Below are 23,874 nucleotides of genomic sequence, written 5' to 3' on the forward strand. Positions count from 1 at the left end.
GTGCAACCGTGGGGGCGGTCTCACGTCAGTGACCCGACGTGTACAAGGAAAGCGGGGGTGGGTGCAGCGGTTCAAGCCGACCGTGACGCAAGAAGACTCCTCTCTCTCTCCTTCTGTTCTCAGACAGTCTACGAGGTCTGACGCCGTTCTGTCTTCTATGGCCTCTTCTAGTAGTTTCTTTTTTCCACTCATTCCGAATGGGTAGCGAGCTCCCTTCAGGTATTGAAAGAAGCAAAAAAGAAGAAGAAGAAAAAAAAGAGGCGCAGTTGGCCCTCCCGATGCTCGTCGGTGGCTCGGATGCGATGGGTGCAGCAACGCCGTGGTGTGACATCACGCGAGAGACGACGAACCCTTAGACCGGCGGGAGGAGTCCTCCGCCGCCGGCGCTCTTCTCCAAGCGGCTATAACATTGCCCGCGGCTGCCGTTTTCTACGGGTGGCGGAGACGGCAGCTCCGACGGTCTTATTTTTGGAGGCCGCCGCTTTCTTTCTCTCCGAAGCAGCGCCGCGGGCAGACGCTGTGCCGGAGCCCCACAACAACAGCGGCGGCGGAAGAGAAAGCCTGCGCCGCCGGTGAAGGGGCCTCGTCGCCAGAGGCTGCATCCCCGAGCTAGAGGGCAGTGTGGCCGCGCCGGCCGTGCAGATCCCGCTCCCCCGCTGATACCGGTGCTACTCTACCGAGCAAGGGATTCTGCTTCCTCTTCCGGGCCTCTGGAGACCCACCCTCCTGCAACATTGACGTGGTCAACCGCTGCTAGGTCTCACGTGCGTCGGTTGAGAAGAGCGATTGCACGTGGTGGCGGCTTCGGCAACGCGGAAGTGGTCTCGACCGAAAGCGATTTCTTTCACCTACGCAGTCTGTGCCAGCGCGGATCGAATACGCTACGGGCACGTGGAAGCCACAAGCGGGAGAAGCCCTTACGTGCAGTGGCTTCAAGCAGGATGTAGCCGTGCTTGTGGAGGACCAACTTCATCGTGTTCTTCCGATGCCTGTGGAAAGCGCAAGCACGCTGTTCGTAGCACCATTGCTCAACACGGAGGCATTGCAACCTTTACAGTATTTCCCCGCCGATAGTTGTAATTGACCGCACCTAGAGCAGGAGGGTCCAACGGTCATTGCTGTGGTTTTCGGGCTCGCTAGCGAAAGGTGTCGGCACCGTGTCCCACGTGGCTTCAAAGCGTGCCATGAACAGCCGTCTTCAGCAGCTTTTTGACGACGCCCACGAAGTCCAGTTTGCTCAAGAAGTGAGCCTATTGCAAAACAGATGAAACGCCCCAGCGGACGTCGAAAGCGTAAGTGTTCGGTTGCCTCACCACATCTGGCTGCCATATTCCCACGCAATCAAAACAACGACGGGGCGGCTCTTCAGATCTTCAGTTCGGAAAAGCAAAGACAGGCTCCGAACAAAAACAGCAAGTGTGCATCGGCGGCTGTCAGGGTCTAGGAGCTCTCGAGGTGCCTGCGTGTATGTGTGTGTGTGTGTACGCGTGCGTGCGCGTGTGATCATGCCAGTCTCTCCCGCATGACTATGAGAGGCCGGTCAGTCGACCACACCGTCATCCTCAGCGTCGTTCCGGGCCGGCGTCTGTCCGAGTGTGCTGCCACTGAGCGAATCGCATGGTGCGGCGTCCGCGGTCTCCACCATGAGCGGCTCGCGAGGTCGGGCGGCAGGTGATCGGCGTGCCAGCTGGTCAGCGTCGAGCGCAGGCTGTCGTGGTCGCCGTCCGAGCAGCACGGCGCGGCGGCGGCGGCGCGTCCGGCCTGCAGGATGCGCGAGCCCCGGCGGTCGTCGTCGCGGTGCTCCAAGTGCCGCTACTACTGCCGCGCGGGCACCACGTCGCTCATGTCTCACTTCGGCCTCTGCAGCCTGGTGGTGGGCTACTGCGTCATGGGCGCCTTCCTCTTCGAGTACCTGGAGGCCGCCAACGAGCGCAACAAGCGGCTCGAGATGATGCGCTGGCGCTCCAGCCTGGCCGACGCGCTGTGGCAGCTGACGGCCGAGGCGCCGCTGCTGGACCAGGCCAACTGGACCGGAGAGGCCGTGGCCAGGCTGCGGCGCTTCGAGGTGACGCTCGTGCAGGCGGTGCGCAAGGAAGGCTACGACGGAAAGGAGGACGCGCAGCTGCAGTGGTCCTTCACGGGCGCACTCCTCTACTCCATCATCGTCATCACCACCATCGGTGAGCTGCTTGCAGCCCGCACACGTTCCACAACAAGTCATATACCCCCAACACTTCCGTTTCTTTTCTCCCTTTACATTGGAGGCGTTGCCCTCAGCGGGAGGCTAATGAAATGGGAGTTATTAATGCGTCCTCGTGGACTGCTAGTAGATAGCTTGTGGAGGAAACAATGCATGTTACCTGAGAACTTCTTCCTGGGTTTGCCGCCGTTCAAGAAGGTTGTTTGAAGCTCTGTGTTCATCGCGTGCTTTAAAAGCGGCAGCGTCGATTCGCAGTCCCCATGCGGCGTACAATTCATGTTCCGCGGCATCACACTTGTCAGCTCCTTTCTGCTTGAGAACACATTAAAAAGTCGAGATAAGCGTTCAAACCTTACGCGCATACTAGTCCTTAAATGATACTGTGGCTCTAGCTTTCTGATCCACCCAATTGAGTTCTTTAAAGAAGGATAATAATGACAAGAAAAAAAAATACTCGATGCAAGCAATTACGTTGTATCTCGGTGACTTTTAGAATCACTTACCATTCAATCCACGCCAGCCACGATGAACCGGACGGAATGCCAGCCATGTACGCCCCGCTCGTTACGGCACGTGCTGGCTACTCAAGTGTCGATGTTTTCTTGTCTGACTCAGTGAACAAGGAACCTGTACGCGGTTCCAAAACATCGAATACATTTTCAGAATTGGTCAGTGTCCGTGAAATCCTTTCCCCATTGTCGTGCCTGACGAGACGAACTTTCGTCGAACCTTCGACTGAGCACATCTTCCGTATCCACCTGAGCCCGGCGTGTTCGTTGTATCGTTACTTCCGCGCAAACACCATGCACCATGGCATCGAAAGCGCCCCTTAAGGTGCGAGCTGATGCCATAAGGCACGCATTGCATTCTGTGTGCGTTAAACTACGTCTCTATTCGAACTATTCAAAAAAACGTTTGCAATCTCGTAGAAACCGCTTGCGGAAACAAATTCTCCACCGGAATAGCCATTCCGGAGGAAAGAGGCCCGAGCGCGAAGGGCGCGTGTTTCTCTAGTGGGAAGGGCTCTTTGTGGGAAACGGTCAGCGCGTGAAGGCAGCGTTTTCCGAAGCGGCACTTACGCTAGCTTGTAACGGTTCGTGCGAGCTTAAAAATACAGCGACCTCTTCTGCTGTCGGCACCCAGTATTGAGCAGAACGACTCCTCTGGTTAACCCTTCTCCACTTTCGTGAGAAGCCAAAAGATTGCTGATACCGCTATCATGTTTAATGTGCTAACGAAGCTATCTCTTTTGCTATCGCGTCCTTTTTTTGAGGCTTCAGTGCTAAGAGTAGCTCGTATAAACCTTTCACACTGCCGTATCTGCGGTATGGTGGTGGTGGTGAAACATTTATTCAAGTGAAAGAGATTTGCGCTTGGAAGCGGGAGAAGCCCTCAGTTCAGGGCCCCTGCGGCGGCTGCGGTGCTGCGCGCCCGGTCCACCAACTGTCGCTGGTGCTCAGGGTCCGAAATGCACAGCGCGGTCTCCCACTGATCGAGGGTGGGGGTGCGAATAATGGGGACTTTTGGTGTGTTTTGGTAAGCCCATGTGGTGTGGTACAGTGTTGGGTGTTCGCTGCAGTGAGGGCATGTTTGTGGATATGCTTTGAAGTGTATGATATATCCTGGTTGCCATTGCTGCACGAGCACCAATGAGCACACGAACATAGATGATGTTCGTAGCTCATAACGGATCTATCCTTGTTTCAGACTACACACGGTGTTGTTGTAGGTGGATTAAAAAATCATGAAATTGTGTTGCGAGTCAGCCATATCTTTGTCCCTGCTCCTTAGACTAGTGTTGACCTCGTCCTTCCAGTTTTTGCAGTGATCTGCCACTTGGCAATGCAATGGTTTATTTTAACGTGTTTTTATTGTAAGTGCGAGTACACTTGTTTTACTGCAAAGCAGTATATGTCTAACCGCCCCCCTTACCCCCCCCCCCCCCCCCGTTTTCATTCCGGTGTCATCAATTTACTCGATGCGGCTCCGGGGCTCCTCCTCACCACCGCCGGCCCCTTTTCACAACTATTTTCCCCCTCGCCTCCACCGATGCCCCTTTGGCAAGTTGCGCAGTCGGCAGCTAACGGCGGTAGTGCGGTTATCAGATGATTGCGAAAAATAAACAGAAGCACCGATGGGCGTAAAAAATGCACTGACGATTACAACACTCCCTAATAAGAAATTTGTGCGCAGCGCGAGCTGCAGTATTTTTGGTCACGGCGTATTTCTGCTGCATGTGATCAGCAAACGCACGGCTGCGTGCGCTACTCTGCTGCTACTCTGCGCCGCTGCCTTCGGCGAGCATGTTGCAAATAGTGTTTGAAACTCCCGCGCAAATGTCACGTGGTTCGGATTAGCCCCGCCCAAGGGAGCAGCGAGCATGTTGTTGTCAATCTTGTTTGAACCTCCCGCCCAAATGTCACGTAGTTTGGATTAGCGGATAATGGAATAGCGTCTGCGGAAGGTGTCAGGGGCAGGGCGCTCCTTGGTGGCGACGCATAAGACATGTGCGAGAGAAAGGCAGTGAAAGACATGGCGCCGTAGCCGCACGTGTCGTATTCCATCTCACCCTTCGCTAGACGCTCCTCTCTGTACTATTTCTTTAGTCGCTGCTGCGTTCGCTCACTCGGTTACGCGGACATAAACAGACGCCGCTCCAGCGAAGCCCAGTCAACGCCTGCCAAAAGGCTGCCTCCTAAAGCGACCGAAACCTGCTATCGCTGTGTCCGCTCAAATTCCACTTCGCCAAAAAGCTGCGAATCCCTCCTGGTTGAAGGGAACGTTGCCCACTTGGAATTCCGATGTGAGCCCACATTTCATTTTTAGCTTGGGAGGCCTTCCGAACGACATTTTCGCTGGTGTATTTCACGACTAAGTATGCGCCATCACCGGTGGTTGCCGGTCTATGAGTGCACGCTGTGCGGGTTGAAAAAGGGAGGCGTGCACGCGCAGCTAGGCATCATGCCGCTACCGATGAAATGCCGGTTGTGCTCGTGGGAGATATAGATGTCGAAATTACAATGCTCAATGCGCTTAGTCAGCTGTCCTCCTTAATAGAGTGGTTCGGGTGTTGGTTGATGTGTTACACAGACATCTTACGCAGGCAGTAAGATGCCTACAAGGGGGAAAGGAAACGGAAAGCCACGTGTTTGTTCAGGAGAATAGATCTCAAGGGCTCCCAGGTTTTAAATCGTAATTGGACGGATGGATGCCGTTCGTTTGGAGGAAGAAGAGCAAGAATGAAGCGTTGGCCCGAGCACAAACTCGAACTGGCGCAAAAACAACGGAAAGCTGCTGGCGCCGCCGTTACCGCTTGAAGTTCAGCTCGTCGAGTAGCGGCGAATCCCTCCCGCATGAACAGCAACTTGCCCACTTGGAACGCCGGCGTGAGCCAATATCACTTCTTCAGAGGGCTTTCAGGGTATATTTTCGACCACATCTGTCAATTCTAAGCACGCGCGCATGAGCGGTTGCCGGTTTATGCGTGCGCAGGTTTGTATTGGAGAATAGTGGGAGCGAGGAGGGGCGTGCGCGAGCAGATATAGGTTTCATGCCCGTACTGATAGATGTCCGTTGTGCTGGTTTAAACGAGGAAGTTAAATGGCCCAACGGGACCTGTCCGGAGTCCTTAATGGTAGAGTGGATTAGGTTTGTGCGTTACACAAACAGTAAGATGCTTATGAAGCGGGAGGGACACAGGCCGCTCCATGTTTGCAAGAACAATGCTGGGGTCCTTCAGATGTTCATTCAGCTAATTGGCTAGGAAGTATGCTCCGTCGCAAGTACAACAAACGTGTTTTGTTTCGTGCACTCCATCCAGCTTGCTTTGCAGGTCATCCTTCTTCACAGAGTGGAAGGGCACTAATTTTTTCGTGTTACGCTTTTTTTTTTAACCTCCACATGTCGGGAATTTCAAAACCAAAGCGTTAAATACAGGTCATTTTGACGGGTTTCTTCGGGTTTTGACAGCGTACCGAGCATGTTTGGAGGAAATAAACCCATTACTGGAGGGAATCACACCCCGGCATAGTGAGTGTGGGGAACGTTTCGCTATATGCCTAGGCCGAGCGTTTGATACAGTAATGAGATAAATATTGCAGAATTACAATATAAAAAATTACACCCCCCATTATTTGAGAATTCTGAGATTTATTGCCAAATCTTCTTCGGAGATTACTCTTCTAACAAATTATTCATTTAATTCATTGATTGTTGGCAACAGTTGGGTCGGCGGCAGAATCAGTGAAATAGATGCGATTCTGGGCAAGGTGCTCTCAATTCGTTGCAAAATTCTGGAAGATCCTACTAATGCGTAAGACTTGAAGGCAGCGAAGCTGTACGCAACCTTCACGATAGTTTAAGTCGGCCACAATAGTAGCCGATTTGCTTGTCTGTCTGTCTGTCTGTCTGTCTGTCTGTCTGTGACTCGATTCAGCCACCCGGCCGAAGTGAAACGGAAGCTGCACAATAGTTTTATATACTCTTAGCCAAATCTAAACATTTAAGTCCGGTATCAATGTTCATTATTGTCAACATTGTTGAACAAGAACAAAAAATTACGCAAATATAAGGCAGCAAATCAATACATAAGAGATATTGGCAGTGTTCCTTCATTAAAAAATCCACGGATGCTTGGTTTTCGTGATAGAAAATGAAATACTACATCAACGGCAGAAAACCGCTGCCTGCTGTTGCCCGCGCCACCTTCTAGCGGCATTTAAGAAATCAGACGTCAACAGCAACGAAAGGTTCTACTAGACAGGTTCCACGTTGTGCTTGAAACGCTCGTGGAGTAGGGCAACGTGGTTCTATAGATGTTGTAGTCGGGTGCCTCGGTTCACGCGTGTCTCCACCCTACGGTAGCGCTGGCATCGAGGCCCGCGACTTGTAGCCGTAGAACGCGGTAAATTTGAGTTAACTTGAGTAAACCTCTAGCGTTTTATCTTGGAAGGAACGAGACGTTATAGGAACAGCATGAGAGGTGAGCGGAAAAGATAAGGCAGGCATTTACTTGGCAGCGGATCCACACGACTATCGTTTTTCGTCGACATTTGCAACGAAAGGAGCAGGTACGCTGCCGTTTTTTTCGCCGTTATTGCAACAAAGATGCAGTAAAGGTCGTTGCAGCATGGAAGAAGAAGCAAATCAGCTGCAACCGTGGCCGACGCGAGGAGGTGGTCTTCTTCCACGAACGAACGAACGGAACGCGCACACTTAAACTAGGCGCCGCAGGCGTAACGTGTACGCCATCACGTGTTCTGGCACGAGAAGGTGGCGTGATTCCTCTCATCACAGTTGCGGCCGAGTGAGTAAGCCGTTTGATTCTAATACGCTATGACGTGCCTTTCTCGTTCCGAGCAAGTGTTGCCACGATATGGCGAACGCGGGAGTTTTAAATTTGGGGGCCTATTAGCCAATATGCGTAAGTGGGTATTCTTGGCTTGGCGAGCATACTAACGCAGGTAGGTTGGCCAAGATTGCGGTGATCGCTCAGCAGCTAAAAAAAAAAAACAAGAAAATGCCGAGCGCTCGTGTGTACGTGCCTCGCGTTGACCCCCCAGCGTCCCTGGAGCACGTTTGTCAAGCCAAGCATGCCCACGTAGGGAGATTGGCCAAGATTGGCCAAGATTCGCCAGTACAAAAAAAAAAAAAAAAAAAAAAAAAAAAACTTCAGCGTCCGCCGTAATCGGGGCAACACTTGCTCGGAACGAGAAAGACACGTCATAGCATGCGCCCCTCTAAGGTAATGTCCAATGATTATCCCTTCCAAAAAAATGAAGCTTGCACTTATAGCAGCAATGATGGAGCAAAGGTCGTTGCGGCAGCGAAGAAGAAGCAAATCGGCTGCAATCGTTGACTTAAACCTTCGTGATGGTCGTGACTGTTGCGTACAGCTTCGCTACCTTCAAGTCTTACGCGTTAGTGTGAGCTTCATTTCTTTCACCATTTTGTTTTCGTGTATTATTTACATTAATACGGTGTACTGCGTTTGACCAATGTACTTTTCACCCTACGTAATATTTTCCCCCATAGGGCACTTCAGGTTACTGTGAAATAAATAAATAAATTACAACGATTGCATACAAGAAGCGCTATAGAAAAAGAGCATACTATGTACCCTCTGCCAAGATACTCCGTACCGCATGCCATCTGCTTTCTGTCAGTGAGTTTCCTCTGCCAAAATATGGTGCACAATAAGGGCAAGTACTGGAGGGCTCACTGCATCCAAATTATGCACAGAGGCAGATGCGTTGTGCCGTCACCACCTGGCGAGGAAGACAGATTTTTCCACAGCGTGGTGAGCTATTAAATAGCGAAGCTTTCATCTATCACCGCCTTGTTCATCGTGAAACGGCAGAAGACAGGGGCCTGCGAGCCTACCGTGTTGATCGACGTGAGCTTGGTTGATTTTTACACGCAGTGTTTCCGCAGCGAAAACTTTTTTAGTGGAACAAACGGCACACTCGCGAGTACACTGCCAACCCTCGGCCTCTCAGCCGCTTCTGCAATCTTACACTCGAGTCGACTGGAGGCCCTGTTATCTGCTCACGCTCTTAATACTCTGCCCCCCTCTGGTTGTCATGATCGCGTGACCGAGGTGGCCCTTCGCTGCGTTCTGCAGTTCACTTCGAAATGTGCGCACAGCAGGGCCGAAGCCGAGAAGCTTATTGTCGCTCGTCTGCAGCTGGACTCAGCAGAATGTCACGCTGGGTTAGACGTGCTCAATGGGGGAATTGGCTGAGCACCGTGTAGCATCCACATGTGCTGCCCGTAGCTTGTAAAATGGACTAGTAGAATCGCAATTAACGGAAATCGCTTAAACGGAATTGCCGCTTAAACGGAACAGTAGCCTGTAAGTTGGTTGGCTTTGTGTTCATACAACGTAAAAAAACTCTCGGTAATCGGAACTAAAATTTCCGCGTCACCGTATAAACGCAACCAGAAATGAAAATCTTGTGAAACCCATTGGCATAAGAATCATCCTTTTACGGTTCCGGCTGTTTCGTTTTTGTTTTGTTTTTTTTCTTCCATCATGTTTTTTTTTAAGCGTCGTTGTCCTCGTAAGCCATGTCTCGTTTGTAGTCAGCCGTGTTAGCGCAACGAATGCAACATCGCAGCTCTTGTTCCAAAGTCGTTCGGTCTCGATTCAAGACGCCGAGGTTACAGAGCTCAGCTCCTGCCGACTCGTCCATGCCATTGTGGTGCTATTCGCGCTTCATTACCGCGTTGCCGTCTTATAAATTCGGTGGCTCGTAAGAACTCGCGAAGTTGAGGCCTCTAGCCTCCGTGAAGATGCAGTTGCAAGGACTCAAACAAAAATAATTGATGCATTTTGTAGTGCACAGCGACTCATTGTTGCCAAATCAACTTCGTGAAAACTGTGCCTAAACCTCTTGTAGTTTTCTTGCTTTCTGAAAAACTATCAGCTGCGTTCACCTTCTAGTGCTTGGAGTTTCATGCAATGGTATTAAGAGTGTGTGCGCACATAAATTTGCACTTTCACACATCTGTCTCAGTAAACGGAACTCCTGTTAAACAGAATTAATTTTTTCGGTACCTTGAAGTTCAGTTTAACGAGAGTCTACTTATTTCTGAAGTTAACTATAGCCATTCCGCTGACAAGAGGAATAAATAAGCGTATACCAATTCTTCAGGTGTGTTCATAACAGCGATAGTACCGAACTGACCCATGGCTGGCCCGCCGCCGGGATAGCCCGAGTAAAGGGCATACACATCTACGGAGAGCGACGCGTTTCTGCCCGCATTTTAGGGGCGAAGCACCTTAGGGGCTCGGACTATCGGCGTCTCGTGTCGTCGTCGTCTCATGTCGTAATGGTAAAACAAGTTGTCAACCAATGGTAAAAAGAACAAGTGTATAATGGACAAAATCGATTCAAGATAAGCTAACACGATTTAAACTAATTTATAACGCAGAAATAATAAGGATTTAATTGGGCTAATAACAAAAAAATGGTTAAATTTCGTCTCAAAATTGATTTCAAACGACAGGTTTTTTTCCCTGTAAAGCACACTTCTTTCCCTGCTGCGGCGTGTGACACGAAGACAACTTACGGCCAATCTGTCTCTCTTCTAATTGCTTAAATCCGGTTCAACGCAAGACAGGACGCCACCACTGCAGCAAGTGCGCTATTGCTCCTCCTATCGGCGCTTCTCCGGCGCCGAATCACCGTACGCCGTGTGGCGAAAGAGAGAATTACAATCTTTGAATACACTTATACACTGCTGCGTCACCCTTGCCCAAGTTTCACGTTAGTGGAGATGGCCCAAGATTTTTTCCCTCTCCGCAACCAGTCCTGTAGCCTTCATGGGTGTCCTTGACCGCTGCCGGGCCGGTTTCCAGGAAGCAAAAACGTGTGAGGATACGCATCGCTCTCCGTACACGTGTTTGGCCTGAAAACAAGGTGCAAGTTTGATTCAGTCGAAGGATTGCCGCTTCAGAATAACACTGACCCCACTTTTAACGCAAACTTCACTGAAATAAGCTATAAGATAACTCATATTATCTTTGTGCAGGCAGCTTGATGCAGGACTTGAGCTGAGGGCTGTTTGGGTCCATGGTCGGGTCCCAGTCAGGCTGCATGTGCAATCAAAGCTCTTTTGGAGTTTCTTCGGAGCACAGAACTGGACAAAGTTTTGTGATTGAAAATTTTGGCCGTATCAAATGACATCTTTTCGTCTTCACGTCTTCTTTTTCTTTTTTTTTGTTTTTCTTCTCTCATTTAGCGTAGCAAGCCAGCCCGACGGCTCGGCTAACATCGCTGGTCTCCATTAAAGTTATTTTCTCTCTATATATATATGATTAAAAAATAATGGACATGTGAGTCACTACCTCATTTCTCTCATTAGATCTTATGACGTATCATAGCAGCTGTCCGATTAGCTGAGGCCGGGAAAAGCCGTTGGGCAGGGCTTATTAATTTGCAGAACGAGCTATTTACGCTTAAATTTAATTAATATGCTTTTATAGCAGTAAGGGTGTGGGGGTAAACAATGCAAGTTACAAACTTGCACGTAAGCATAGAAGTACCGATACGCATTGCTGCTGGTACTGGGCGCACTACGCTTGTTAAGCTGCACAGCCGTCAGACGCTTTGGTGTTGCCTCACACGACACTGGCCAACTGGCATAAGCGACAGTGTCTTACGTTGCCCTGTTTGTCGAGAATACCCAGTGTTTCACGAAACCATTATAATCAACCGTAACAAAAATAAGCCAGGTGCAAATCCGGTCAAGAACAAAGCGTTTGCGGACAGCGGGCCTGAGCTAAGGTCCCCTGAGCCGCTGAGTGGTATTGTGGCGCCATCTAGAGAGCGGACAGCGAACGAAGCAACAAAGCTGCAGCCCTAGTCCACATGCTTAACATTCGTTACAAATGCCTGCCCTGTATACGCCATCGCTGACGTCATGAAACACCCGATTTGGCGGGAGATTTGAAGTTTTAGCTTTCAGTTATCAGATCAGATCAGATTAAACTTTATTGTTGCCACGGGTGGGACCGTTTTCAGGTCGACTTTAGTGTCCTTCCGGCGGCGGCAGGATTCATGTAGATCTCTGCGGCGTCTTTGGCCACATGGGCTAGTGAGACCTGGGTCATAGGGTCTGTGCTGAGCAGCGCGACCACCCACTGCTCCTCGTTCGTAATTTGTAATAAAATGGGGTGCTTTTTAAGAGTTTGGAGGGGTTTTTCTTCACAGGACCAAATCACATGTGATAGGTCTGCGTATTTATGGCAAAGAGGGCATCGGTTAGAGTGCAACTCGGGGTAGTAGAGTGATAGGAGGGCAGGGATGGGAAATGTGGATGTTTGAATTTGGCACCATACAACAGCGTGGCTAAAACATCGTTTGCTGCCGGACAAGCACTGCGGGCACCATAAAATACCCGATCTTTCGAATAAGACAAACTTGTATTTGGTATTCATGGTCCATTTAAAGGGCCAAAGACATGCGCGGAGAGCGGCGCGTTTCCGCGGCGTTTTCCCCCCTTTAAAATCGGTCCTGTTGCCTTTAGTGTTTCTAACCGCTGCCTGAGCGCTTTCAAGAGAGAGAAAACGCATGCGGAATGCTTGATCTCGAATTTCACGTATGGGGGCTAATTTCACACAAAGCGACAAAATGACAAGCGCATGATCTTGCATGCACGGCACAGTGCTAGCACGATACCGAGTCTCCTGCTCCTAACCGCGGCCAAAGAATCTCTCTCCAAGCAATGGGCGGACCTATCGCGACCGTCGGGCAAGTGAACGCGGTCATCATTTTCATCATCAGCGGTCAGATGACTGCATTCAACAGGAACAGAGCCCGAGATCTGGCCCGGGCAGTCCGCGAACTCTGTCCGGACCCACATCCGTTTCTGCTCCCCGACGGCTCAGAAAATGATGACAGCTGCGAATATCTAGAACCGACCGACCGACCAACAGACAGACAGACCGACCAACAGACAGACAGACAGGCAGACAGACAGACAGACAGACAGACAGACAGACAGACAGACAGACAGACAGACAGACAGACAGACAGACAGACAGACAGACAAGAACTTTTCCCACATTAAAATGAAATAATGAACTCATACTACTAGCGAACTTTAACACTGGACGAAGAAGGAAAAGACGATTGATTGATTTATTTATTTATTTATTTATTTATTTATTTATTGATTGATTGATTGATTGATTGATTGATTGATTGATTGATTGATTGATTGATTGATTGATTGATTGATTGATTGATTGATTGATTGATTGATTGATTGATTGTAGGGTTTAACGCGCCGACGCTACTCAGGCGATGAGGCGCGCCGTAATGGAGGGCTCCGGATCAATTTTGACCTCCTGGGGATCTTTAACGTGCGCCGAAATCTCGTACACACGGGCGTTTTTGTTTTTCGCCTCCATCAGAAAAGCGGCCGCCGCAGCCGGGAATCGAAACCGCGTCCTCGTGCTCAGCAGCACAACGCCTTAGCCACTGAGCCACTGCGGCGGGTGAAGGAAAAGACGAAAGGAAGAAGGAAACGAACAAGGAAAATGCGTGTGTTTTGTCTTCCCCTTCTTCGTCCAGTGTTAAAGTTCGCTATAGAAGTATGAGTACATTAGTCCTTAACCAACTCGCCCAACTCTCCGCTTTAATATTTGAAATCGTCATGTGCGCGGTGACGTTTCTCCTTAACGAGGTTTCTACACAAATGTTTCAGCTGGCTTGCGGAGTTTGTGCGCGAGGCAAATTCAGGGACAGGGGGGTAGTTGAGCCCTGCGCTATACACGCGGCCCATGCAGCCACACACGGCGTCGACACCTCTCTTTCCGGGCAACGCAAACTTGACGGTGCCAGCAGAGAGCTTTCAGCCGACAGCAATAATAACAATAATGCCGCCACCTTGTGAAAACATACACACGCTCCGGCAGAGCAGTATTTACGCCCTGCGCCGCTCATGTCTTCGTCGGCTGCTCTCTTACGCGCATTCAGCCGAGCTCCGCGGGGGTTTACCCCGCTGGGCGTTTTTACTTTTTAAAAATTCCGCCTTTTTTCTCTGCGAATTTGGGCTCTTGCCCGGGCTTGAGAATAAGTGAATACGTTGCCTTTATCCGGCGCACTTCTCTTGGTGCTTCTAGTAATATCTGGCCCTGCGCAATAGGATGCTGCTTTTGTATTCATGCCACCGCCGCCGCAGCTGCTCTTTGGAGGCTGGTTTTACGACCGGCAGTTTCGCACTTTTATTACCCAGCTGCCGAAGGGTTGCGGCGCACCGTAGAGCTGAAAGACGTCACGAGACTTTCGCTATACTGTATGCCTGGTGTAGTTTCTTTAATTTTGCTCGTGGCCTCATGCGGTAATATCCGGGTCCGTCCGTCCGGCCCTCAATTTATATTATCGAAAAAGAATTACGTGAGGGCTGAACCTCGGTTCTATGCATGACAAAAAGAGCAGCTACCGACCAAGCCACACTAGGGTATCTATATCTAGAAATCAGAGCTTTTTTTTTTGTTTTATTTTTTCTATTTCTCTGTTTTTATCTCAAACAGAAATTTCACGTTTTTAACGGTCAATATGCATGCAGACAAAACACTTTGTTTTTTCGCCAATACATATTCTGGTTTTAACGTTTATGTTAAAACAAAATGCTGTAAAATGACAGGAATCAATGATGGCTTGAATACTGTCAATTTGGAATAAGAATGAAGAAACAAACACACAAAACGACAAGTGAGTGAAATAGTGCATATAGCAACCGCACGCGTCACAATTAATAAAGTGATGATCCCTTAATACGCATACGTAAACGTTGCATGGTCCTCTTGCAGACACATTCATAAACATTTACATATGCATGCAAATTATGTATGTTCGCAATGTATGCATAACATACGTAAACGTTGCATGGTTGTCTTTCCCTTCATCCTTGCAAGTGGCCGCTGCGAAATCTTGAGATTCGCGTGCGTAATCTTCTGTGGACCTTTCTTTACCTGATATCTTGACGAGCGTCAGACTAGGGTAGAGAACCTTTAATGGAAATGACGGGCCCCAGGTCACTATGGAAGAAAGGGTTGGGGAGGGAGGGTAACAGAAAATAAAGAAATGCTGGTAGTTGCCAACGTCACAGTCCATTGACTGAATGGGCCAGTTCTGGTATCTGCAGCTAATGGACTCGTTCATGGTATCAGCAGTAGAGTTAGTAGTACGGTAGAAACTACAAGAATCATGCAAAATAAATCGTACTGATGCTAGCTTCTCAGCCCTCCGCGGTATGCAGAGCTCACAAAGTGCGCATGCTGTGCACGGCACAGTGCTAATGTATACCGCTGCACCCACCTGTGCACCTGTGCACCCACCTGTCCTGTGCACCCGGCGATCCAAGAAACTTTTTCCGGTTAAAATAGAATTTGAAGAAAAAAAATTCGGCACACTTTCACCGTTTCTTTCCTTGTTTGAACCGGAAAATGCGGAACCCTAGCTATTACAAACACATCCCGTTGGAGAGAAGATAAAGACAGAACTTTTATAAGGCTCCCATCTCTGACTGCTTCACTGCAAAATATATCCGAAAGGCGCAGAGAGCCAGCCCGCCTTATAACGACTTCCTCAAGACAGAGACCTCCTTCGTTATAAGTGATATTTCATTAAAAGCGGGTACGATTTGCTTTCATATGGACTGCAGTCGGGACCACGAAACACTTGAATAAAGAGAGGTTTCGTTATAGCGACGGTTTACTGTTTCGAGGGACAGACGGCCGAACAGACGTCATTTAATTTCGAGTGAAGTTGTTAATGTAGCCTCGACAGGACTCTTTGGTGGCCGTAGTCGACGGAGACACGAAAAATAACTGTGGTTGATTCCTCTGCCCTAGGAATCGGTAAAACACGAAAGTGAAATGTACAGCGAAATCTGCATCTGAGCATGATTTGCGGGTGGGTGGCTGTCGTGTGGGTGTGCTTGGCGAGCGACGTTCTGCTGGCGGGTAGCTTCGGCAAAGGTGTGCTGGCGTCATTTCTGTAACGGATATGACGTCAGCGAAATCTTGGTGTATTCCGGTATAAAACACTTTCGTGTTAAAATATAATACCCGAAAACGACCAACCCTAAGTATAACGTACTCTTTAGTACTGAAGGTTAGAGCACTGCACGGGTCGATTTTTTCCGGCCCGGGCCCGGCCCGGCCCGAAAGCGCCGTGCTCAGGCCCGCCCGAGCCCGGCCCGGTGTTTTCAAATACGGCCCATACTCAGCCCGGGACCGAAAGGTTTGGGCACGGCCCGGCCCGGCCCGTTTGAGCCAATTATGCCTTGATCATAAACGAGGCACTGTCCAATCCCCATTTATTGTGAAGATACCAGCAGCACACAAGATATTTTTTGGAGAGTGCTGTGAGAACTTGAAACAACGTCACGATGTTCAGTGGTACTATGTATACCTTCGGTTAATTACGCCCGTAACACTTTTGCGAAATACTTGCAGGGCAATATTATAAGCGGAGGTATAGGTTGGTGTCTCATGCACGCAGTGCTAACCACGCAATGTCCTTATTGTATTTAAAAGAATGACTACAACATACAACACCCACATAAAGTAGAAAAACGGTGGACATTTATAGTTGAGTTCACATTAATTTCTGAAAAGCTGGGATAGCTGAGTAACAACAGCAGAAATCTCCTGCAAACTTCGTTTATTCCACAATGCAACGAGAGAGGGAAAAAAACGCACTGTAACTGCTCCTGGTGGGATTACGCCAGGCTGAGTAGTTGAGACCGGCAGCCAGCCGGAGCCTCTATAAATCCTACCGCGGGCCTGAAAGAGGTGCATCTTCCATGATGCATTGCGCGGGAGGAGCCCGATGAGAGGAGAATGCGGCATCAGAGGAGACTGGCTTGCCAAAGTGGTCGCCGGACTTTATGCTCCCTCCTAAAATTTTTCTTCCTCCATGGATATCACGCGTTCGCCGTTCGACGCCGTTGCGGCACCCTGGCTCACCGACGGAGACGGGCGCGGTGGTGGCGCGGCGCCTCCTCTCTCAGTCTGTCTTCTCAGTCTTAGAATTCGTTCCCAGGGCAGTGCTTTGCTTTTTGAGGCTAGAGCAGGTTGCCTGCGAACTAAGAGTTTTGTGGGGAAGTATTCACAAAATGATGGGGTATGCGTGGTCTGCGGTAAAGAAACAGAAACTATGCGGCACATATTGTTAGAATGTGAGGGTATCCATCCAAATCTACATGAAGGGAATATTGGGCTTCCAGAAGCCCTAGGATTTAAGGGTATCAGAGAGGAAGTTAACTTCAAGGCTGTCGAGGGGACGAAAAGAAGATTAGAATGCTGGTGGACAAAAAGCAGAGAGGGGAATATTGCCTAGGACAGTTACCACCTGTAACAGGAAAAAAAAAAGTATTTAGTGCCTAATAAGCTTTAGTGCCTGCCCTAAGCAGCGCTAGTATTAAACCAAGAGTGTAAAACATGGTTATATTAGTCCTTTTTGGTAAGATGACAAGTCATCACCCCGCTTCATAGGGGAAACCAATAGCAATCATCATCATCATCATCATCGTGTCTTGAAGTTTTGTGTTCGAGCAAAGATACAAACCAATAAAGCCAAGCATTAGCATACACGTGCCATTTCCCACAGGTATGAGACCCGGGCCTGGTGCGGGCCTGACTAAGGCCCGAGCCCGGCCCGGGTCTGAAGCTGAAGGGCCCGAGCCCGGACCGGGCCCAATCAAACAATCCCTTACCCGGCCCGACCCGGCCCGGGCCCGTGCAGTGCTTTACTAAAGGTTGCTTACCCGCAAGCAGACGCTGTGTGCAGGGGTGCACCCTTTACAGGCCGCTTGCTTCGTTGTACTGGCGTCACTTCCGTGACAGATATGACGTAAGTGAAATCTTCGTGAATCCCGGAATAAAACACTTTCGTGTTAAAAAAAATTCTTCGATTCGGGAATTATTAACGTGAAGAGCGAGTGACACGTAATTGTCTTTTTTCGGGAGAGGCCTTCCGCTACCCGTTACCCCTCTAATTTAGGAAGGACTTGGGTGGCGAATATAGTCCCTTACGATTTTCCCATTGGATCGTTGCGACTCTGCGATAAAAAGGGGGTCAGCTTTACTTGGCCAGCCTTTGATAAGAGATGAATGAGCGCAATTTTCTTGTCTTGTCGTGGAAGGGGAGAAGGATGGACGGACGGACGAGAGAGCGGCGCCGACAAAACGAGCGTGGTGTAGCTAAAGCTTCGGCGCGCCCTCTGCCCTTTTCCCGGCAAGCACGTCGCCGCCGCAACGGCGGCAACGGGTACCTGGAGGGAAGCCAACGCCATGCCGATCACGGAGGTTTCCCAACGAACGCGGCCAGACCGTAGGAACAGCGGCCAGTCCTTGATATATATATATATATATATATATATATATATATATATATATATATATATATATAGAAATAAGGGTTGGCAGTCGAGAAAACCTCGGAAAGCAAAGGGGAGGATGTGGTAGATCATTGAAACAGATTAAGAATTTGGAAAGAAAGAAAGAAAGTGAAGAAAAAATGCCCGCCAGGTGGGATCCGAACCCACGACCTCCAGAATACCGGTCTGGTGCGATAACCACTACGCTACCGGCGGGGCGATTTTCCCATTCACTTTCTGGGGTATTTATGTTAGGTAGATTTGTTTCCTGTGCTTGGGGGTGGTAGCCAGCGCCATTCGAACTAATCGGGGTGAAGGGGACCTTCTTTTTAACCCCCGGGTCGTGACTCGAGTGTCTACGACATGTCCAGAGTGGTCGACCAGCTTTGAACCCTATATATATATATATATATATATATATATACGGAGGCGGCGAATTCATCAACGCGCACGGGTTGAAATTTAATTTTGCAGCCAGATTGTTTTTGGGTACAGACACGCAAACATAGGGCCAATTTTCAGAGTGGCAGTCCCCCGAAAAATATTTCGTATTTATTTCGAAAGTAGGCCGGTTGCAAGTTCCGTCAAGATTGATAGTGGAAATCATGACGGACGTAGTAGTATACAAAAACGATGGTGGTGTTGTAAAGCTTGATGTACTATTATGAGCAATATGAAAGGGAACACAGGACCCCGTAAAAACACCCTCAGACCCAGCTATCAGTGATACGCAGCGGCCGCCGTCGGAAACAAAGTGAAAAGGGGGACGCTGTTCTAACAGCTGTCCCCCATCCCGCCGTGCGTGTTATCGGCTGTCGGACGACACCATATTATCGGTGGAATGACTTAAACTGCTGCTTTGTAGAAATTCCAGCGTGGTGGGAGTGCCAACAGTTAGTGGAAGAGCGCCCTCCTTTCCCCCTTTGTTTTGCACACCGCTATCTGCGTATCGCTCCGAGTCTGTTTCGAGGCTGTTTGCCACGCGTTCCTGTGTTCCCTTTCATATTGCTCATAATAGTACATGACGTACAGTATGACGGAAGAAAAAAAAACATGGGTTAAATTCTCAGCACTGACTCTAGAGTCAGTGCTGAGAATTTAACCCGTGTTTTAACTGAGGTATGTGGACGCTGTAGGTCGCGAACGGGTAGCCAATGCGAGGTTAAAATGAAGGAAGGTATCTGAAGGTATGCAGCAACACTACGCCAGATTGCGCGGAGCAGTGCGCAGAATCTGGCGCAATGTCGTCAATACACGAGCTGTTTTTACGCGATGGCAGCTGTAAATACGCGGTAGTTCATGCTTTGAAATCCCGCATAACGACGTGGCCGCTTTCCACCGTGACCGAAAAAGCGTGGCGTGCTCTCACGAGTGTACGCGAAGCATTGCGGCCACTCACTGGCCGTTGTGCCAGCGTACGAGTATGCCAGCGGGCCAAATGTTTGTAACGATCCTCAAGGGTTCGCAATGGTCTACATTAGTTCGAAAGATTTCGCAAGGGAACTTTTCATGACAACTCAAGGGCATTGGAACTGATATGCCGACGAAACGGTTCCTTGCAACTGCAGCCAGCCGCACCAGTCAATGCAATGAAAAATGCAACAGGCCTTTCTCAGGTATCGAGGATATTAGATTAGGTCTCCAAGAGTGGCGCTGAAGCATGCTTAAATTACCTTAACAACGTCTTTATAATTAAGTACTGATTTTGTAGTTGTTGGTAGTGCGGCGAGTGGCATCGTTCGGTCATTTGTAGTTGTCACGCGTTGAGAGTAACTCTTGCTGACTTTTGACGTTGCCATTTAACTAACGAATAGGCACCGAAGGAGCGGTCTTGCATATACCCTTACTTAGTTTCAAGCGTGCGAGTTTTCTCTAAAGGAATAGCGTACCCTCGTTGTGCGCTGTGGAAGGACATACGCATTATGTGTGAACTGCAGGATGGAATCGCTGGCTTGGGATATCTCTAACTTGCTTTGTTTCCGAACCTTGTGGGTCGCGTATTGGTTAACGGTGTCGCAAACACACTGATTACACTTGCTTTGTATTTTATCATTGTCGGGGCGCAGTCACCACTTGTGCATGCTTTTACTATCAATTTGAGGTAGCAAGGAGTGTATGTGAAGTACAAGGCACTATCGATTATAGTGATCATGGTACCGTTCAGGACTAACATTGTGAATGGGATGGAGAGGAATCGCGATGGCTTATTTCTTGAGGGCAGGGCGTCGCCACTACGTCCTGCTTTCCGGCCGGGAGCGGAATGGAAACCGACCCCATAGGCTTATTCTCATAATAATCTATTGTTGTGTGCACGTATCACTAACAAAACGCGAACGGATGCTGATCCCACTCCTACGGCTGCTCATTAAATACTGAGAAGTGTCAGCTTGCGCCTCCCAGGCTTATTGTAGCACTGTATGCGTGCATACTTAGCACTCTTATTGTTACTATATTTGTTCTTCGTTTTTTTTTTTCGACTTGCAAGACGCTGTGAATGTTATATGACGGTCTTGTCATAATCCGTTTGTCACTGCATCCAGAGATGATGAAACGCGAAGCAACGTCACATTCAGTTAATTTACCGCAGCAAAAGGGAGAGGGATGACATACGTGACCCACGCTGGGGAATAAATTTACCACGGTGGCACCAATAAATCGATGGCTTGCTCGTGGACTGAGGGCACCTCGCTGAAACACACTAGTTTACTCTCTCTCTCTCTCTCTCTCTCTCTCTCTCTCTCTCTCTCTCTCTCTCTCTCTCTCTCTCTCTCTCTCTCTCTCTCTCTCTCTCTCTCTCTCTCTCTCTCTCTCCCGCGCGCAACGAGGCACATTCTATGCTGAAGGGCCACTTGGTCTAAGCCGGCTAGGTATACCTTTTCCCTTAGGACTGCCTACGTCACGAGGTTAAAAAATAAACATAGGCAAGCTTCGCTTAATTTGCGTAGGTCTGCCCACGTCCCAAAGCTCCGACATACAAGCGCAAATAACAAAACAATCAGTAACCCACCCAGAAGACCCACCGGCGAAGCACTGCGCTTTCTCATTTCGTTTTTTCCCCTGGCAAAGCATGTCGTGCTTCCGGGATGTCAAAGAGGCATAATTTACAGCTAGAAAAAAAGAAGTTTCCGGGGTGTGGAGGATTTTCTTTATTTCAGGTGTGGCATCTTTATGGCCTTCACTCTTCGTTGTAGTAATTCGCCTTTTACACTGGTCAAACACGAAAAGCGTGCAGTTCTCTAGAATCTGCCAAAGAAACAGCCGGAAAGTTGGCATGTAGACCGAGTTTGAGCAAGCAGTTTTAGTTGAGCAAAGCAAACTAGCAATAGAGCCTGCCGACACCTATTTCTAGTTTTAGAGCTGCAGGTTATACCAGTGACGTCCAATGCTGCTTTAACGCAAAATCAAACTTGTGCGTCTGGGTGCGTTTCGAGTTTTTCAAGGACATCCAGAGATTTTACGTTGACCAATTAAACGACGTAGGCCCTAAGAACCACACATTCTTGCTTTCGAGTAGACAACCTTTATGAGGTCCCAAGCCATGACGTATTCGTGTCTCAGATGGGAATAGAAAAAAAGTTTTTTTGAGCTCTACTGGAGAGGCTGATGGAATGGAATTCCGGAAGGATTTTTTTGTATTGCAGAAACTGCGTTTTCATTTGTGTATGCCCATGGAGTAATTTTTTACCTCTGCGTTACCCAGCAACGCCAAACCTAAATCTATCTTAAATCTCATCTTCTACTGCTCAGCATCTGCTGCGATCTTAAATGCATTCAAAGCTTAAGGGAAAATTTCTGCTGCTCCGCTAGGCGTCATCACCGATGTTCGTGGGGGGTTGATATCTCAGCCCGGGAAGTTGTCTGCGTGACTATCGGAAAAAGTTTCGCTACCGCTACTGCTGACAGCTCTGCTGAATGTTGCCGCGAAGCAATGTCTGCCAATATTTTGCTTGCTTTATTTCCTGTGTCTGACCACGCTCGCCAATCTTCATTTGTGTGAGAGCGAAGTATGCCCTCCTGGTATGTACTATCGCGATAAATTGAAATACGAACAACGGAGCGCGTGGCTTTCAGTACATGCCGCGCCTCCTGGCGACGGGCCGCGCATGCGCAGAGCGAGCAAGTTGCGAGAGTTCGTGACCAAATTTGATATGGAAATACCATCACATTTCCGTCGTACGTAGTGTGCTCAGCACGAAATCAAGAAATAAAGGAATTTAGCTACGTGCGCCGTTTTCACTGATCGTAGCAACAAAGTTCGATAACGCTTGCTAGATAACGCTCGTATGTAGAATGTGCTGCTCTGTAACGGGACTGTACCGGCTTTTCGAGACTGTACGGTAACTTTCGCCGCGTGAATGCCGCTTTTTTGGACGTTCGGCCGCTATTATTGGCGAGATGAGGGTGCGGGCCGCCTTGCTGCTTTAAGTATCGTGTACCAGGGTGCAGGCGGTGAAACTTGCAGGTCACTTGCTCACGTCAGCATTTTAGAATAAAACAACTTTCCGCAATACACATACTCCAATACTCTAAACCGTGATTATCAGGAAGAGCCTAAATTTGGCGTTGGGTCCGTTTACCGGCCAATAAAGCCGTAGTTTACTTTTTATGCTCCCGTATTTTTATACGCGTCCTCCTCGGCTATCCTCGTTGAAATCAGTTGTACCCGAGCAGCACGTTTTAAAGCTCGGAGCTCGGATGAAAATCGTCAGCCATTCCACTCTGTGAAGGTGGGTACGTGACCAGCGAAGCCGAGGTGTCACGGAATTCTGAAATAAAAAAAAAGGTACGAACTCATTTATTGTTTTGATCGGTGGTCATCATGGCAAAAGGTACGCGCACACATTTATTGCCCCGTCTTTCTGGATTTATATAGATTCGCGCGGACGACCACTCCCGCCCCGGGGAGCCGGACAAAACTACACACGCTTGGTTTCTATGTGCCCGCCACGCCGCGCGACGTGCGCACCACCACGGGAGAGCGGGAGTAGGCACGCAAGCTCTTAGAACGACGACAAAGAGAGGGTGGCGATGCGAGCGTAAGCATGGCCGACGCTGGTCGAACAGGAGCATATGTTTGGGTCACCAAAGTAATTGCAGAGCAAGCAGGCACGCAAGCAAACAGGCCCACGCACGAATGCCTCGCGCTATGAAACGCCTCGCACTTCAAAGACACGCGGGGCCTCGGGAAATCCACGAACTGTTCAACGCAGAAATTTGGCCTAGTTGGTTATACTACTTCGACATGGTAAAAAGCGCACTAGACGGGGACAGAAGGAAAGACAGTGACACAAGACGAGCGCTAGTGAGCGACAGTGGCACGGGACCTAGCGCTCGTCCCGCGTGTCACTGTCTCTTCTTCTGTCCCCGTCTGGTGCGCTTTTTACCACGTCGCGAGGACATCCACGAATCCTAGCCATAAATAGCTTCCCTGTAAAAAGTAGAATCAACAACAGGCTTTCTGTGTATGACGCCACCGAGCCTTATACACAAGCGAACGGAAGCCACGGCTTTTACAGCGGCAACAGTCCCTCCCAGACGACAGTCTAGTGAAAGTGTAGATGCCATCAAGGCGCTGCCGACGCACGCTGGCGCTCAGACGACGCACAGCGACAGCGCAAGCACGGGTTACCGAGAAGAAGGCGCACCACCGGCTTCCCCGAAAACAGGAAACGCGCCCAGCTCATTTATAAAGCTCAGCAGCGCAACAGGGAGCACTGTTACACACTCGCGCGCGCTATCAAGAGGACTCCGGGCCGGTCGTCGCCGTCGCAGCGGGC

The 23,874-nt window shown here is 49.4% G+C and overlaps 1 protein-coding gene across 1 annotated transcript in view; it reads left to right on the plus strand.

The window, feature by feature from the left end:
• Positions 1-317: 317 nt before the first annotated feature.
• LOC144144434 (potassium channel subfamily K member 18-like) overlaps positions 318-23,874 on the plus strand; it is a gene marked incomplete in the record, with an annotated part of 37,025 nt that continues 13,468 nt past the window's right edge. Inside the window, 1 exon segment of the mRNA XM_077675875.1 lies at positions 318-2,180. Within this exon segment, the coding sequence (XP_077532001.1) occupies positions 1,769-2,180 (412 nt within the window).

The sequence above is a fragment of the Haemaphysalis longicornis genome, unplaced genomic scaffold (assembly GCF_048455015.1).
Source record: "Haemaphysalis longicornis isolate Haplotype H1 unplaced genomic scaffold, Haemaphysalis longicornis Haplotype H1 scaffold_7, whole genome shotgun sequence".
NCBI lineage: Eukaryota > Metazoa > Arthropoda > Arachnida > Ixodida > Ixodidae > Haemaphysalis > Haemaphysalis longicornis.